At 40.4% G+C, this 15129-nt stretch overlaps 1 protein-coding gene and 1 pseudogene across 3 annotated transcripts in view; one reads left to right on the top strand and one right to left on the bottom strand.

Moving 5' to 3' along the window:
* Positions 1-15129, top strand: part of SYNE2 (spectrin repeat containing nuclear envelope protein 2) — a 308022-nt gene that overhangs the window by 40641 nt on the left and 252252 nt on the right. For all 3 annotated transcript variants that reach the window (XM_026486841.4, XM_044379732.3, XM_048220054.2), the window contains exon 2: positions 10153-10282. In XM_026486841.4, coding sequence (XP_026342626.2) covers positions 10204-10282 — 79 coding nt within the window. In that variant the 5' untranslated portion in view covers positions 10153-10203. The remainder of the gene's footprint in view (positions 1-10152; positions 10283-15129) is intronic.
* LOC113246340 (ubiquitin-like protein 5) lies at positions 8735-10067 on the bottom strand (annotated as a pseudogene).

Here is a 15129-nt window from a genome sequence, read left to right as displayed (position 1 = left end):
TGTGCAGAAGTTTTTAATCTTAATGTTCTTCAATTTATATTTTCTTGTCTGTGCTTTTGGAATCGTATCAAAGAAATCATTTCTAAATCCAGTGTCAGGAAGCTTTTGCTCTGTGTTTTCTTCTAAGAGTTTTATAGTTTTAGCTTTTATTTATTTATTTTATTTATTTATTTTTTAAAGATTTTATTTATTTATTTAACAGAGATAGAGAAAGCCAGCGAGAGAGGGAACACAAGCAGGGGAAGTGGGAGAGGAAGAAGCAGGCTCATAGCGGAGGAGCCTGATGTGGGGCTCTATTCCATAACGCCGGGATCACGCCCTGAGCCGAAGGCAGACGCTTAACCGCTGTGCCACCCAGGCGCCCCTATAGTTTTAGCTTTTATGTTTAGGTTTTCTCAGAACTTTCACTGTATTCCTCTCTCTCTTTTGTTATCCAGTATAGTTCTACAAAAGTCTGATGCTGTTCTGATTCTTTCTTCTTGGGGTGTGGTCTATTTTTTTTCTCTCTGGGAGATTCTTTATCCTAGCTCTTCTGAAATTTTTCAATAATGTGGTTTGCTGAGAGTCTTTTAAAATATTTTTGGGGATATTTAGTATGCTCTTATAAGATGGAAGCACTTGTCCTTCTGTTCTGGAAATCTTGTATTCTTTGATTATTTCCCTCTTTACGTTCTCACTTAGATGTTAGGCCCACTGGATTGGTCCTTTCAGCTTTATATTTCTTTTTTATTTTTCTCTTTTTCATTTATGGGAGATGTCCTTATTTTATATTCTAGCCCTTTCATTGATCTTTTAAAATAGGACATGAAAAAGGTTGTGTGTTTTTTTTCCCGTGATACCCTGTTCCTCTCTTACTACCTTGCCCAGCTCCGTTTTCTTGGTCCTGACTTGGTGTTCCTGGTTTACCTTTCCACCGGGCAGGAAGCATTTGCTTTGGGGGGAAAAAAAGGAATATGCCCAAGTTACCTGAATTCAAAATAGAACAGGAACCTTCCCTTGGAACTGAAGCTGTGCTGTGTGGTGTACATCTAATTTCAAAACTGGACTCCTACATTGTCCCCAGACCTGTCCCACCTTCATTGTTCTCTGCCTCAATTCATGGCTTCTCCATCCTTCCTCATGCTTAAGCCAAAAATTTTGGTCATTTCTTATTCTCCTCTTTCTCTCACACATGACATCAAATCCGTCAGAAAATCTTGTTGGTCCCATCTTCAGAATATATTTAGAATCTGACCACTGATCACTGCTACTCCTGCGGCCCTGGTCCCAGCTAGCGTCATCTGGATTTCTGTAATAGCGTTTTTCTCCTAGCATTTTATTATGAAAATTCTCAACTATACAACAAAGTTGAAAGAATTTTACACAAATACTCTTATTCTCGACACCTAGATTCCACCCTTAACATTTTACCCCCTTTGCCTTCTCATTTATTATCATCCACCCATCTGTCCATCCGTCCATCCTGTAATAACCTTTTAATTTCATTCCTAGTACCATGTTTTGTTCCCAACCTATCAGTCCAGGTGATCATTTTGAAACATAAGTCAAATCATGTCTCCCCGCCCCCGCTCAGAACCCTCATACAGCTGCCCATTTCACTCCTACTAATTCTGTAGTTTTTATGATCCCAAACGGGAAGCTAGCCTTGGTAACTTACAGATTCCGGTGGAATCGTGAATTCATACCGAGCTTCCGTGCACTGGCGTCACTGAGGGTGAAATTGACTTTTGTCTTTGGAGGAAATAGAGTGAACTGCACTGCCGTTCAGGAGGGATATGTTTAAAATCTTCAAACGTTTGTTCCTGCCAAGGTAGTTTGCTTGCATTTTGCTCTTCATTTCATCATGTGTGTGGGTGTGGGTGTTTATAAACAAGACTAAGTCTGATCTCATAAGGGCTTTCTAAAATTAATTCTGTCTAATAGAATATGACTTTTGCTTGGGTATTTTTTTTTTTTTTTTTTTAAGGAAATAGAAGTTTATTGAGTACACTGCAAGGGAGTAGCAGGTAGGACAGCAAAGGAAAGACTCTTTTGCTGCTTTGGTATTATTAAAAATCCAATGAGTAAAGAAAAAGCTAGTGAAATGTGTTAGTGATATGCAAAACAAAACCTTTAAAATATATCTTTTGTTATGTACATTGTCATTTGAAGGTGTAAAATGGAAGAAATGGTGATTCTATTTGTAACTGATATTGTGAAGCTTTTTATGAGTTTTAAAATAAAGTTCATTTTATGGGGTCCTTTTTAAAAAAAAAGTCAACTATGATCAATTTCAGTTTTTATTTTTTCCCTTAAGTTTTCTTTTCTTTCCTACATTTGCCTCTAGATTCCTCTTTTGTGTTTGTTTTGATATCTTTCATTCTTGGAAGCTTTCCCTCGATGTCTGGTAATCTTTGGCTCATATTTAAGAGTGAGGAATGAAAAAGCCAATTAATGGAATTTCACAGTAGGGTGATGTGCAGGAAACTGACCTTTCCATTTAGGAATCCCATATATCACTGTCTGGAGGTCTTTTCTGGGGGGGGGGGGGTGGATCCTGATGCAGGACAGGATCCTCTGAAATCCCATCTGTGGGTCCAGCTAGGGATCTGGAGAATAGGTCTGGCTGCTGGTGCTTTTGGAAGAGCTGGGGGTCCTACTGTTGCTGTGGAGACTTGTCTAAAATCTTGCTCTCAGCCCTGATCTCCAACATACTGTTTTGTTTGTTTTTAGTCCTATGTTTCATCCTCAACTTCTGCTCTATCTCTTGCCACCATGTTCCACTCCTCTTAGGGATTCTTCAAAGACAGAGATAGGGAAGCGGAGTAAATAGGAAAGCGAGGAATCTTTGGTAGCAATTTAGGGGCAAAATAATGAAGTCATGGGCACAGGTGATGACTAAAGGAATGAATATATATGGAAAAGAAGGAACCCAAACCATTGTCCCTACTTATAACTTAAAGACATACGCAGGGCTTTGGGGAGATTGGCATCCTGGTGGTAACAAAAGCAGGAAGAGTTCGCTGGGGGAATTATGATCTTTAGAAAATTTCCGTGTGTGGTAGCAGGGCAGAATTTCAAGGTTAGAAGGTACTGATGGAAAGGAAAGATAATCACTTAGTGCAGGCTTTCTAGATCTGTGCTAATTTAACACATCAGTGTTCATAGTTTGGGAAGTTGTCATCCTTTATTTTTTATTTTTTTTACTTTTCATTTTACTATTGTGATGAGGTTTTAATTTTTACTGCTGATTAAGAAATGCTAGAATCCATGGGGTGCCTGGATGGCTCAGTTGTTAAGCATCTGCCTTTGGCTCAGGGCGTGATCCTGGCGTTATGGGATCGAGCCCCACATCAGGCTCCTCCGCTGGGAGCCTGCTTCTCCCTCTCCCACTCCCCCTGCTGTGTTCCCTCTCTCGCTGGCTGTCTCTCTCTCTGTCAAATAAATAAATAAAATCTTAAAAAAAAAAAAAAGAAATGCTAGAATCCTGATAAATTCTTTTCACAGATCAGAGTAAATACCATTTATATACTGTCGCGTATCTACCCCGGTAAGCACTCAGTTAATGTTAGTTGTTACTGTGGTTTTTAAGTTTCATGTGCTTTTTAAATTGAATTCCAACAGCTACCCTATGAGATACACACTATCATTCCCATTCTGTAGCCGTGGACACTGCAGTTCAGAGCAGTTCGGACTTGGTCAAGGCCAACACAAGGCTCTTTTAGGGAAGTGGCTACATTCAGCCAGACTGTTGTCACCGCGGTTGGCGTGGGTGGGTGAGCGCACAGCTGCTATTGGCTGCTGCGCGACACTGCTTTGTTGTGAGCTAACAAGCACAGCAGGGTTATATCCGGGGAATTGCTACATATTTGTTTTCCGAAAGTGTAGTGAATAGTTAGAATTGATTGTGCCGGCATTTTGTGGTGGTCATTAGAAAGGTAAAGCACCCGAAAAGAGATAGCAGCACGAAGCTTAAAAATTACTGGGTCTGATTTTTCCAAAGACATCCAAGTGGCCGACAGACACGTGAGAAGATGTTCAACGTCACTCCTCACCGGGGCAGTGCAGATCAAAACCACAATGGGATACCACCTCGCACCTGTCAGAATGGCTAGAATCAATATGACAAGAAATCGCAAGTGTTGGTGGAGAGGTGGAGAAAAGGGAACCCTCACGCACCGCTGGTGGGAACGCAAACTGGTGCAACCACTGTATGGGGGTGCCTCAAAACATTACAAATAGAAACATCGTATGATTCAGTAATTCCACTACTGGGTATTTACCCAAAGAAGACCAAAACACTAATTCAAAAAAAAAAAAAAAAAAAGCCCCCCTGTTTATTGCAGCAGTATTTACAATAGCCAAGATTCAGAAGCTACTCGGGTGTCCATCAACGGATGGATGGGTAAAGATGTGGTGTAGAATACGATGGAATGTTATGCAGTGATAAAAAAAGATGACATCTTGCCATTTGAGACAACATGGTTGGACCTAGAGGGTATTATGCTGGTGAAATAAGTCAGAGAAAGACAAGTACCATATGATTTCACCTTCACGCAGAATCTAAGCAAACAAAGAGCAGAAACAGACCCATAAATACAGAGAACGAACCGATGGTTGCCAGAAGGGAGAGATGTGGGGGGATGCACAGAATGGGTACAGGGCAGTGAGAGAGACAACAGAGCAAGTGTAGTCAACAGTGTTATAATAGGTTGTGTACTGACACGGTAGCTCCCCTGTGGCGAGCACAGTATGATGTGTAGACTTGTGGAATCACCATGTTGTACGTGTGAAACTAACATAATATTGTATGTCAACTGTACTTCAATTAGACAAATTACCTGGTCTGCGAATTTGTGCCAGTAGCTTCTGGTTCAGTGATGATGAAAGGGTAGGTGGTAACAGAACTGAGAGAAGTTGATGGGAAAAAGATGAAGAAACGTACTGCGTATGTGCCACCAACTTTCTTCCGTGAGCTTGTAAGCAGATCAAAGCTGTAACTGTCAGTTGCTAGGAATAGCTCTGTAACTCAACCAACAAAGGGACATCCTTTGGAATTGCATCAATAACATGGTGGGTCATAAATAACGTGGTGCAGACGAAGACTAGGAAAAAATGATGACCTTGAAATCATCCTGTTTAAGAATTCCCTGAGTGCACCTGCTTGGTCCTGCCATGCCCTACCCTCTGATCAGCCTCTGAAGATGAAGTAGAGGTCCCTGTCCTCCTGCTGACACCGTGCATTTTCCAGTGCTCAAAAATAAGAGACCTGTTGAGCTATGAAAAAGATTTTTAGGAATCTTTTCCAGAAATTTCTGACAAAGCCATGAAAGTTTTCTAATATTTAACTTGTGTCAAGGGCGTATTTCCCTCATTATAAAGGCGCACATATGCATGTTCCATCGCAGGTCATTTGGAGAACTGACCCTGAACTGAATACCTTATTCCCCATTTCCTTGTCCTTCCATTAAAATGAAAGCAAACATGTTTCTCTTATTGCAGCAGAAATATGCGTTCACCATTTGAAATTTCAAAAATGCAGATAAGCAAAAGGAAGGAAATAAAAATCATCCATAATTCTGTTCATGAGAAATAATCTCTTCAAATTTTATTTTTGTGTTGAAAAAAATTCTAATCATAATAATCCAAAGTAAATGCCAACATTTTAAAAAATATTTAATTTATTCATTTGAGAGAGCGTGGGTGCACAAGCAGGGGAGGGACAGAGGGAGAGGGAGAAGCAGACTCCCCACTGAGCAGGGAGCCGGATGTGGGGATCGATCCCCGGACCCTGGGATCATGACCTGAGTGGAAGGCAGAAGCGTAAGGGACTGAGCCACCCAGGCGCCCCCCAACATTTCTTTAAAAAATGGAAATTCTCTAGTGCTCGAGGTTTTAGAGACACCAGAAGACTATTAAGATCTATTGCCTAAACAAACCACAGTCATTTCAAAATAGCTAAGCCATTTATAAAAGTGTGCCTATTAATTTAAATGAATTTTAAAAAATGCAATACCACACCATTCCACTTGATTTTAGAGTCTTTAATGCCACTACATTAATTCCGTACCCAGTCTTTGGGTATGTGCCTGAAGATGGTCCATTATTTTCATTCTAATCCCTGGATTTTTCATTTAATTGGGTGTAGCTTTTATTTGAAAAGGAACAGTCAAGCTATGAGGAGCTGCTGTGAAGGGCTCTTCTGTGCCCATTGTGTCTGCACAGGGACGCTGGGACACAAACGAGATGGCCTTGGGGAGTTTGGTTGCCAGACCCTCGTGACTCCCGTGAGCCCGTGGACATGTTCCCCTTTCCGCCTTTTTCACACCCGTTCTAGCTTCTCAATTCAGATCCTGAGAAATCTCTTAAAGCTTTCCTTTTCTACTTTGTTCCCGTTTTTCATGGGCTCTTTTTTGCAAGTAAATTCCTCTTTGGAGATGTCGACTGTTTCTCCCCAAAAACAGTTGTGTTGGAAATACCATCATAAATGGTCTTCAGTCAGGTCCTTATGACCTTTGTAGCATGTTTTGAGAAATAATTATACTAAGGCAATGTTTGGGTTAATGATCTAACACTTCCAACTGATTCAGTCTTTAAAGTTTAGTTTTACTTTTTTTCAAGTGATTTTATTTATTTATCTGTCAGAGAGAGAGAGACAGAGCACAAGCAGGGGGAGCGGCAGGCAGAGGGAGGAGCCGCTGAGCAAGGAGCCCGATACGGGGCTTGATCCTAGCACCCTGGGATCATGACCTGAGCCAAAAGCTGACACTTAACAGCTGAGTCATGCGTCCCAGTTTAGTTTTACTTTTGCTGGACGTATTTTAGAAGCTCTAAGAAATTCCTCAGTAAATAAAAATTATTGTATTTTATTGACTCGTTTGCTAATAAATTTCCCCTGTTAAAAACAGAACCCCCCTGGGCAAATACAGTGAACCTTTGAACGACATGGGGGTGAGAGGTGCTGACCTCCCCCCCCCACCCCCCACACAGTTGGAAATCCATGTATAACTTTTGACTCTCCCCAGACTTAACTACTAATAGCCTGCTGTTGAAGCCTTACTGATAACAAGGTCGATTAACACGTATTTTATATGTTATATGTATTATATACTATAGTCTTATAATCAAGTGAGCTAGAGAAAAAGAAATGTTAAAAAATCATAAGAGAAAATTATTTTTAGTGCTGCAAAATGTCTTTGTACAAGTGGGCCTCTGCAGTTCAAACCCATGTTCAAGGGTCAGCTGTAGTTATTTTAGGGTTTAGACTTCTTTTCACTAATACATTCTTTTTCTTCAACTTTCATATGCAATGTAGTGAATCTTACTTACCCGTCTAGCACAGCAACAGTTGATTCTCTGGTTATCAATTTGTTCTCTATTGTTCTGTTTTTACTTTAAAGTCTTTCCTCTCCATTTAATACCTTATATTTGATTAACAATGAATGGCAATGAGTGATTCTCAGAGACATTCTTATTAAATTCAAGGTATTATTTGAATAATGCTGATGGGGTCATGTGGAGTGCAGTGCTGTTTTATAATAAGTGCACTCCTGACAGTCACATCTCTCTCCGGATTCAAGTGTGGGACGCGCCTTCTCCTTTACTTCCGCGGCACCGTCTGCATACATTTCTTAGAGGATTTCACTCAGTATTGTGTTCATTTGTCATTCTCAGAAAATTGAATTCCTTGGGGCACCTGGTGGCTTGGTTGGGGGACTGAGTCTTGATTTCAGCTTGGGTCATGATCTCAGGGTTGTGGGGATAAGCCCTGTATTGAGCTCTGTGTCGAGCATGGAGCCTGCTTAAGATTCTCTCTCCCCCCCCCATCCCTCCCCGGCCCTGTTTGCATGTGCATTCTCTCTCTCTAAAAAAAAAGAAAAAGAAAAAAAAAAGATTGAATTCCTTGAGAGCAGGAGCTAGCATGTTTAAACCCATGTTGAGTAAACGAATGAAAAAAAGAATAAATAAAATATGGCTGTTTTAGCCAGCTCTATGAGGTATTGACCAACATGTATTGGTTAAGAGCATAGACTGAAGCCAAAACTACCTGGATTCAAATCTTAGTTCCATCATTTATTAGCTATGTGTCCATAGACAACTGTACGTGACATTTTGTTTTGGTTTTTCAAATACGGGGATAATTAGCGTACCCAACTCTTACAGTTGTTGTAAGGATTAAATGAGGTTGTATATGCAAAGTGCTCAGAACATGTATGGTAAGTGCTATGTAAGTGTCTGCTACCATTGCTGTTACCCCCCCCCCCCCTTTAAAAATATAGTCTTGGCACAGAATAGTGGATACCCTTAGGAGACTCGTCCTGGAGTTCAGTTTTTGTCCTGTCATCATGAAAAGTGCTTTGTCTTCAGTTTGCGTTCAGGAGCCTTTGGGTATGGGAAGGGGTAGTTGAGGTCCGCAATACGTCAACAGCTGAGAACGTTTGTACCTTTTTCAATCGCCAAGCTGCACAGGCTCACTTGAACAGCCTTTTCATTTTGGTTAGAAGCATATCAACTCAGTGTAGTAACACTGTTAAGTCAGGCAGGCTCCAATTCATCTTCATTCCAAGGATAAAACAATTTAATTATTAATAGTTTACTTGGTAGGTAAAAATCTTTCACAACAGTGATCCATGGGAGAGATAATAGAGGAGATTTGGATGATAAACAGAGTGGAGAAACAAAATTGAAAGTTGGTTTTCTTTTTCTTTCTTTCTTTTTTTTTTTTTTACAACTTCTAAGATAGTAACATGAGTTTTTAAAAACAGGCATCCATACCAGCGTGAGGGTGAGGATGGGAGAAGAGGAGAGAGCAGGACAGGCAGGCGGAAGGAACTCTCTGTTGGTATTAAAGCTGCAGGTTTATCCCATCCTAGATTTCGTAGTCCCCCCAGAGACATGTTGTCCTTAAAAATCATGTGCCATTTCTTCAGGACGATCTTGTCCCAATGGGTGTCATTTTGGGCTGCGATCAGCTTTTTAAGGTCCTCCAATTTTTCATCAGTGTTGCGCTTAACGGGGACCTTCTTCCCTAGCCGATCGTTGCAAACAACCTCGATCGTCCTGTCTGGAGCTGGAAATGCCTGAAACCCGCCAATGCCGCAACCTCTTCACTCAAGGGCCGGAAGATTTTTGAAGTCTGGCTCTGGCATTAACTGTTGGATAATTTTTATTCTTTGCATAAAATGGTCCGTTGGGTATGATTGATTGTATCTAGCTGTCGGCCTCAGGCTTATGTATTTTTAGTTGTCTCCCTCCCAATACTTTATTAAAAAGAATTTCTAACATACAGGAAAGGTAAAGGCTTTTACAGTAAACACCCGCAATATACTGAACATATAGATTCTGCCACTAATGTTTTGCTATATTTGCTTGATCGGGTACCCGTACATTTATCCATTCTTCTATTCACTCCCTAATACATTTTATATTTTTATATATTTGGTTAGGTTTATTTTGATAAGAGAGTCATCATCTGTGTGGGAAAAGTCAAGTTTTTCCCGCCGCCAGGATACAAATAGTGGCATATACACACATGAAGCAGTGGAGTTGCAGGGCAAGAATTAACTCTTACTGGAAGGATTCTTGAAGAGTCAAAGTGGGGGTTGAGAAAGCAATGTGTGGAAAAGTGCGTGCTTGGGAAAATAGTTCAGTATAATAGGTAACCTCATCAAAACATTCTTTTTGATAGACTTTTTTTCTAGTTTCACTTTGCCAGCTGTGCAAGCTCAGTTATTGTTTCCAGAGAATGGCAACATTTATGGAGCAGAAAGGAACTAAGTTAAATAAAAAGTTACAAAGAAAATCCTTGCAGGTTGAAGGCGACAATAAAATACATACAACGCCTAAGATGTCAGTTTGTGTCAACTTTGCTTCCTCTAAGCAAGTTATGGAATCTCACCCGGGAGCTTTCCTTCTCCCACCAGGGTAGAAGCCACAGCGCTAGCTCGTTGGGAGTCCTGCCAGCAACTCGGATAGGTCACAGGGCAAAATCTTGATTATGATTCAAAAAAGAAGGCGTAGTCACTTTGTTCCTCATGAACTACGGAAATACTCACTAGAAACTGCTTCTTTCGAAGGGCAGTTTTCATTTGCTGTTGCTCTCCGGCAATGAGTGTTTACTGGAAATGCAGGCTTGCAGAGTCGCTAACGAGCATTTATTCCTTTTACTTTTAGTTCCCTTCTTTAACTGAGATGGACATGATATAATCTCCGTTGAGTCAAAGGATGGCATCTAGTCCTGTGCCGCCCACCGAGGATGAACACGTTTCCTTGGGCATCGATGATCGCCATATTTCACTGCAAGGTAATTACGATTGGAAGATTGGGTGGGGGTAACACCCGTAGTCGCTGGGGAAACTTTACCCTCATCTTTCCATCTACTGCTTTCTGTCTCTCTTAGGTAGTTTTCCAATTGTAGAGCCTTTCAGTATATGTAAATGTCTTTATTGCTGCCTCAGCTCTCTAAGAAAGTCAGAGATACCTGGAAGGAATTTGGTATCACGGTGTCTCACGCTGAGTGTATGTATTTTATTTGTATTGAAAACAGTTAACCGTGGTTTGCTTGGAATTGTTTGCACTTATTTTGCATCTTTTTGCATCGCCCCTTTTAGATGTGCATCCTTATGTTGCCCAAAAAGAAAAGAATAGTAAGTAGTATGATCATAAGCGAAAGCCCTTCAGTCCTGTGAATCGTGTGTGCGTCTGTGCAGACTCAACACTCTCTGTATTGGGTTGTTTTAGTACTTCTCGTGCGTTTGGCAATACTTGTTTTGTACCTTGAAAATTCATTTGACTTTTCACCCTTGTTGATAAGGCAAATCTTGGAGCTGAGTAAAGTTAGCTAGTGTAGAAGAAATAAGGCCATGGTAAGCCTTTGAAAATATTTATGAGGCGGTGTATTTTAAAGTAATCTTTAAGATTATGTGCAGTTTTATTATTTATTTATTTATTTATTTGAGAGAGAGACAGAGACAGAGACAGAGAAAGAGAACGGGGGAGGAGCGGAGGAATAAGGACAAGCAGACCTCATGCTGCATGCAGTGCCTGGCATGGGGCTCGATCTCAGGACCCTGGGATCATGACCTGAGCAGAAATCAAGAGTCAGATGCTTAACCGACTTGAGCCACCCAGGCACCCCAAGATTATGTAGTTTTATAGGCCATTCTTAGAATGTTACTTAGAAGCCATGGATTTTGAGTTGTTTATTTTTATTTCATTTTTTACTTTTTTATTGAGGTGTAATTGACACACAACATCTTACTAGTTTCAGGCATACAACATAATGATTTAATATCTGTATATACTGTGAAATGATCGCTACAGTAAGTCTGGTTAATATCCGTTACCATGCATAATTATAGATTTTGTTCTCTTAGGTCGAGAACTTTTTAGAGTTGCTCTCTTAGCAATTTTCAAGTATTCTATACGGTGTTACTAACTACAGTTACCATTGCTGTACACTCCTTGGACCTGAGTCATTCATGACAACGCTCCCAAAATGACTTTCTTTTCTGATACTTTCTTTTTAATTAAAAATATGTTTTTGAGCGATTAGCTTCTTGACTTTGGGGTCAAGAGCTATTGCGATAAGCTATGGCTACATGTATCAGGCTTTTAAAAATAAATATCATGTAATTTGTGTAGACTAAGAAATGTGCTGTGTTGAAGTAGTTACTTGAGGTAAGAATTTTAAAAATTTTCGGTAAGTACATTTTTTATGGTGTCATATGATATCCATAAGTAACTGGAATTAAATTTTCACCTAACTGGGTGGGGGGATGGGTACAAGAGGCGCTGGGGATTAAGGAGGGCGCTGGGTGGCGCGTGGAAGTGCTGAGTCACTGTACTGTACACCTGAAACTAATGTAACACTGTACATTAACCCTACTGGAATTTCAAATAAAATTACATTAAAACAGTTTTCATTGAACTGGAAAGAAAGCCCTGATGTTCTTGTTTTTCTCTGAAGTTTTGGTTGCATGTGAGTAATAACTCATGTGACCTGAAACGTATCAGGAAGAGAGCGCCTCAGTGAATAGTACGGTAAACCTAATTTCTGTTGCTGGCTCTGGCACTTACTAGTTTTTTGAACTTGGACAAAAGACTTCACCTGTTTTGAGTCTCAGTTTCCTCATATTTAAAATATGGATGGTAATGCCTGTGTTGCACCTGTGTTTTGAAGATGAGCAATTATGCATAATGCACACGAAGGGCCTCGCTCAGTACCTGACACAGAAGGAGTTGAATAAATGCATCGTCACTTCTTTTTATATATTTACAGTCGAAATCTTTGTCCCAAAAGGTTTCTTGTCTGGGAGCACACCGCTAGAGTAGAAACTGCTTAGTGTATAGAAAAAAGTTGTCAACCAGAGTCTGGTTTTTACCGTTTTTTTTGTTGTTGTTTGTTTTGACAATTCTAGTCCGTGGTTTCCCATCACATGGAGGATAGTCTAGACTTCTCGGTGTGGTTCACTGGTTAGTGCTCCTTCTTCTCTGCCCTCATCTCCCGCCTCACCCCCATCAGCACCCCGTGGTCTAGCTGTTTGGCTGCCCAAGGGGCCATACTCCCTCTACCTGTTGCTTTGGTTCAGGCTGTCCCCCCGCATGCCCCCTTCGTCCTCCTCCCGCTGGAAGAAGTCCAGCTTGCTTACCCCTTATCCATCCCAAAGTCAGCCAGACTCAGCCTCCTCCTGAGCCCTGCTCTCTCTTTGGCTGAGATTCGCACTCCCTTCTGTTCTCCCAAGGTACTTATTTTAGCGCTTGTAGTATTGTTAAGTTTATATTATAGTATTATAATTACATTATAATTATATTTCATAATGTTTTCTTCCCCACTGCAGTTCACTCCAAGACTTTTATGTCACAAGCTGTAGCTTACACAGCAATCTTAGGCACATGATCTCATTCAGTCCTCAGATATTTTTATCTTCGAGGTACGGAGAAGGAAGCTGTGGCTCAGGAAGATGGAATGAGTCTCCCAGAGTCACATAGCTGGTGAGCAGCAGAGCTGGGGTTTGACCTGGAGGGTAGCTTTCTTACCACTGCACCATACCCCCTCACGTGTCAACACATGTAGACACATTTCAAAGAACAATTTGAAAAAGGAATTTCCCTAACGCTCTCTTTGGAAAATCTACTTAAATCTTAATCCATAGTAAACTTTTACATCCTTTAGATGGACGGGCATCTTCAAGTAACATTAATGACCTCAGGTTTGCAAGTAGCTCAAAATAATTTGCAAGTTATTGAGAAATGAGTGTTTTCTTATAGCATGTTTTGAATTATACTAGGTTAATACAATTGCTTTACAGTAAGAGGTGAATATGGGCTGTGTGGCAATGGGAATGTGAGATACATGCACCACCAATGTGAATGATTTTTCTTTATGACCCATTTAGGGGAACATGGTGCTGGGCGCATTGCCCTATGGGGGGAGGGGTGGAAAGCCAATACTGTAATGTAGTCAGATTTACACCAGGTAAGTGCTGCTCACATTAGCCAGGTACACTCAGGGATGTCACCCCGGAAGTTCCCATGACGATAGAATGATGGCTTAACTGTGAAATGAATAGATTTCTCAAGGTTAAGTTCTATATTATTATTAGCAGATTTATAATTCTTTCAGCCTGAGTTGAAGAAAGAAGGAAAGAAAGAGGGAAGGAAGGAAGAGAGGGAGGGAGGGAAGAAGGAACTTATATATATTTCTAAAGGTAACTTTGGTTTCATAGCAGGATTATTAGCTATTTGGACAAAAAATTGATGGACGATATTATGTCCCTTAGCTACTCCTGAATGACAGGCTGCTGGCAATAGTCTTAAAAGCATTTGGCTTTGTACATTATGTTATCAGACTTGTACTTCACAAAATTCACATGTGCTTAATGATCCTTAGAGTAATATGAGAAAAGAGATTTTGTGTAATATGATAGGCTCAGGGTCACTGCTCGTAAGGAAGTTTTTTTCTTCTAATTGCAGAACATTTTTTTAGAGACAGAGACCTATTTAATTTATAACGCCTACTTTATTTTAGCCAAACATATCTAAGATAAGATAATTATGCCATACCCTGACTTGGAGTAATATACGCAAGAAAAAATTAAGATGTCTGCATTGAAATGTAGTGAGTCATCGTTGATATGCTATGAAAACAGATTTCCGTGTTTGCAGGGCCTGCGATGAATCAGGCCCAGGAAATCAGGCAGTGCTGTGCTGAGATTCATAGAGCAGGACAACAAACAAGCAACTTCATGTTGCTTTTTGTTCATTTTTTGTGTGATCTTTGAGCAAATGTCCTTATGAACGGTATGAAGGGATTTTTGAAGGCCCTTATTGGAGGGAGATATTTATGTTCTCAGTCTAGTAAGGAGCATAGCATTGAAATGATTGGATTGTTGGGAAGGGAAAGAAATGGCACTGGTGAATTTGAGCAGATTAATGTAAAAATGGAATTTATCTTAGTTTAGTGCATTTTGTACTACTACAGCTGGTCCACATTTTAAATAAAATGATACATGAAAGTTCAGGCTATGACAATAATAAACAACTATTTAAAAAAATTATTTGCTTTACCAAAGTGTCCATTATATAATTTCTTTAAATTTTTCCATTGGCTTTGTTATCTAGCAAAATAACAGGTGCTTCCTTCCTCTTTATCCTAAGAAAATAATAAATACATATTTTGTATGAAACACCTGGGCTGAGCTCTTCAGGGGAGGAAAGATGTGTTGAGGGAACAAATCCTCGGAGTATTGGGTAAATATGATTGTAGAAACAGCAGTAAGGGATCAAGTTGGAAGGGACTTTCTTTGCCATTCAATTTAATTTGAGACCAAAGTAGGAATTTCTTCAGTAGTATTTCTGAGATTAAGAACCCTGAGGGAGCTGACTTCACGCCCAAGAAGTCTGGGGATTTTCGCCTTTAGGCAGGGGATAGCTACCCGGGCTTGGGAGGGAGAGTATGGTTGGAGGTCAAAGCTGTACTTTAGGAGGTCAGTCTGGCTTTGCGGTGTAGGAAGACTTGAAGCGGGCCAGAGAGTGGAGTTGGAGAAACCAGTCGGAAAGGTTTGCAAACAGCTGGTGTTGGGTAACATCTGCCTGGATTAGAGGTAAGCAGTGAATCCGAATGTAGGGACAGATATGAAAACCGTCAGG

This window comes from Ursus arctos, unplaced genomic scaffold, assembly GCF_023065955.2.
Source record: "Ursus arctos isolate Adak ecotype North America unplaced genomic scaffold, UrsArc2.0 scaffold_25, whole genome shotgun sequence".
NCBI classification, from domain to species: Eukaryota; Metazoa; Chordata; class Mammalia; order Carnivora; family Ursidae; genus Ursus; species Ursus arctos.
This window is presented reverse-complemented; position numbering and strand designations above follow the sequence as displayed.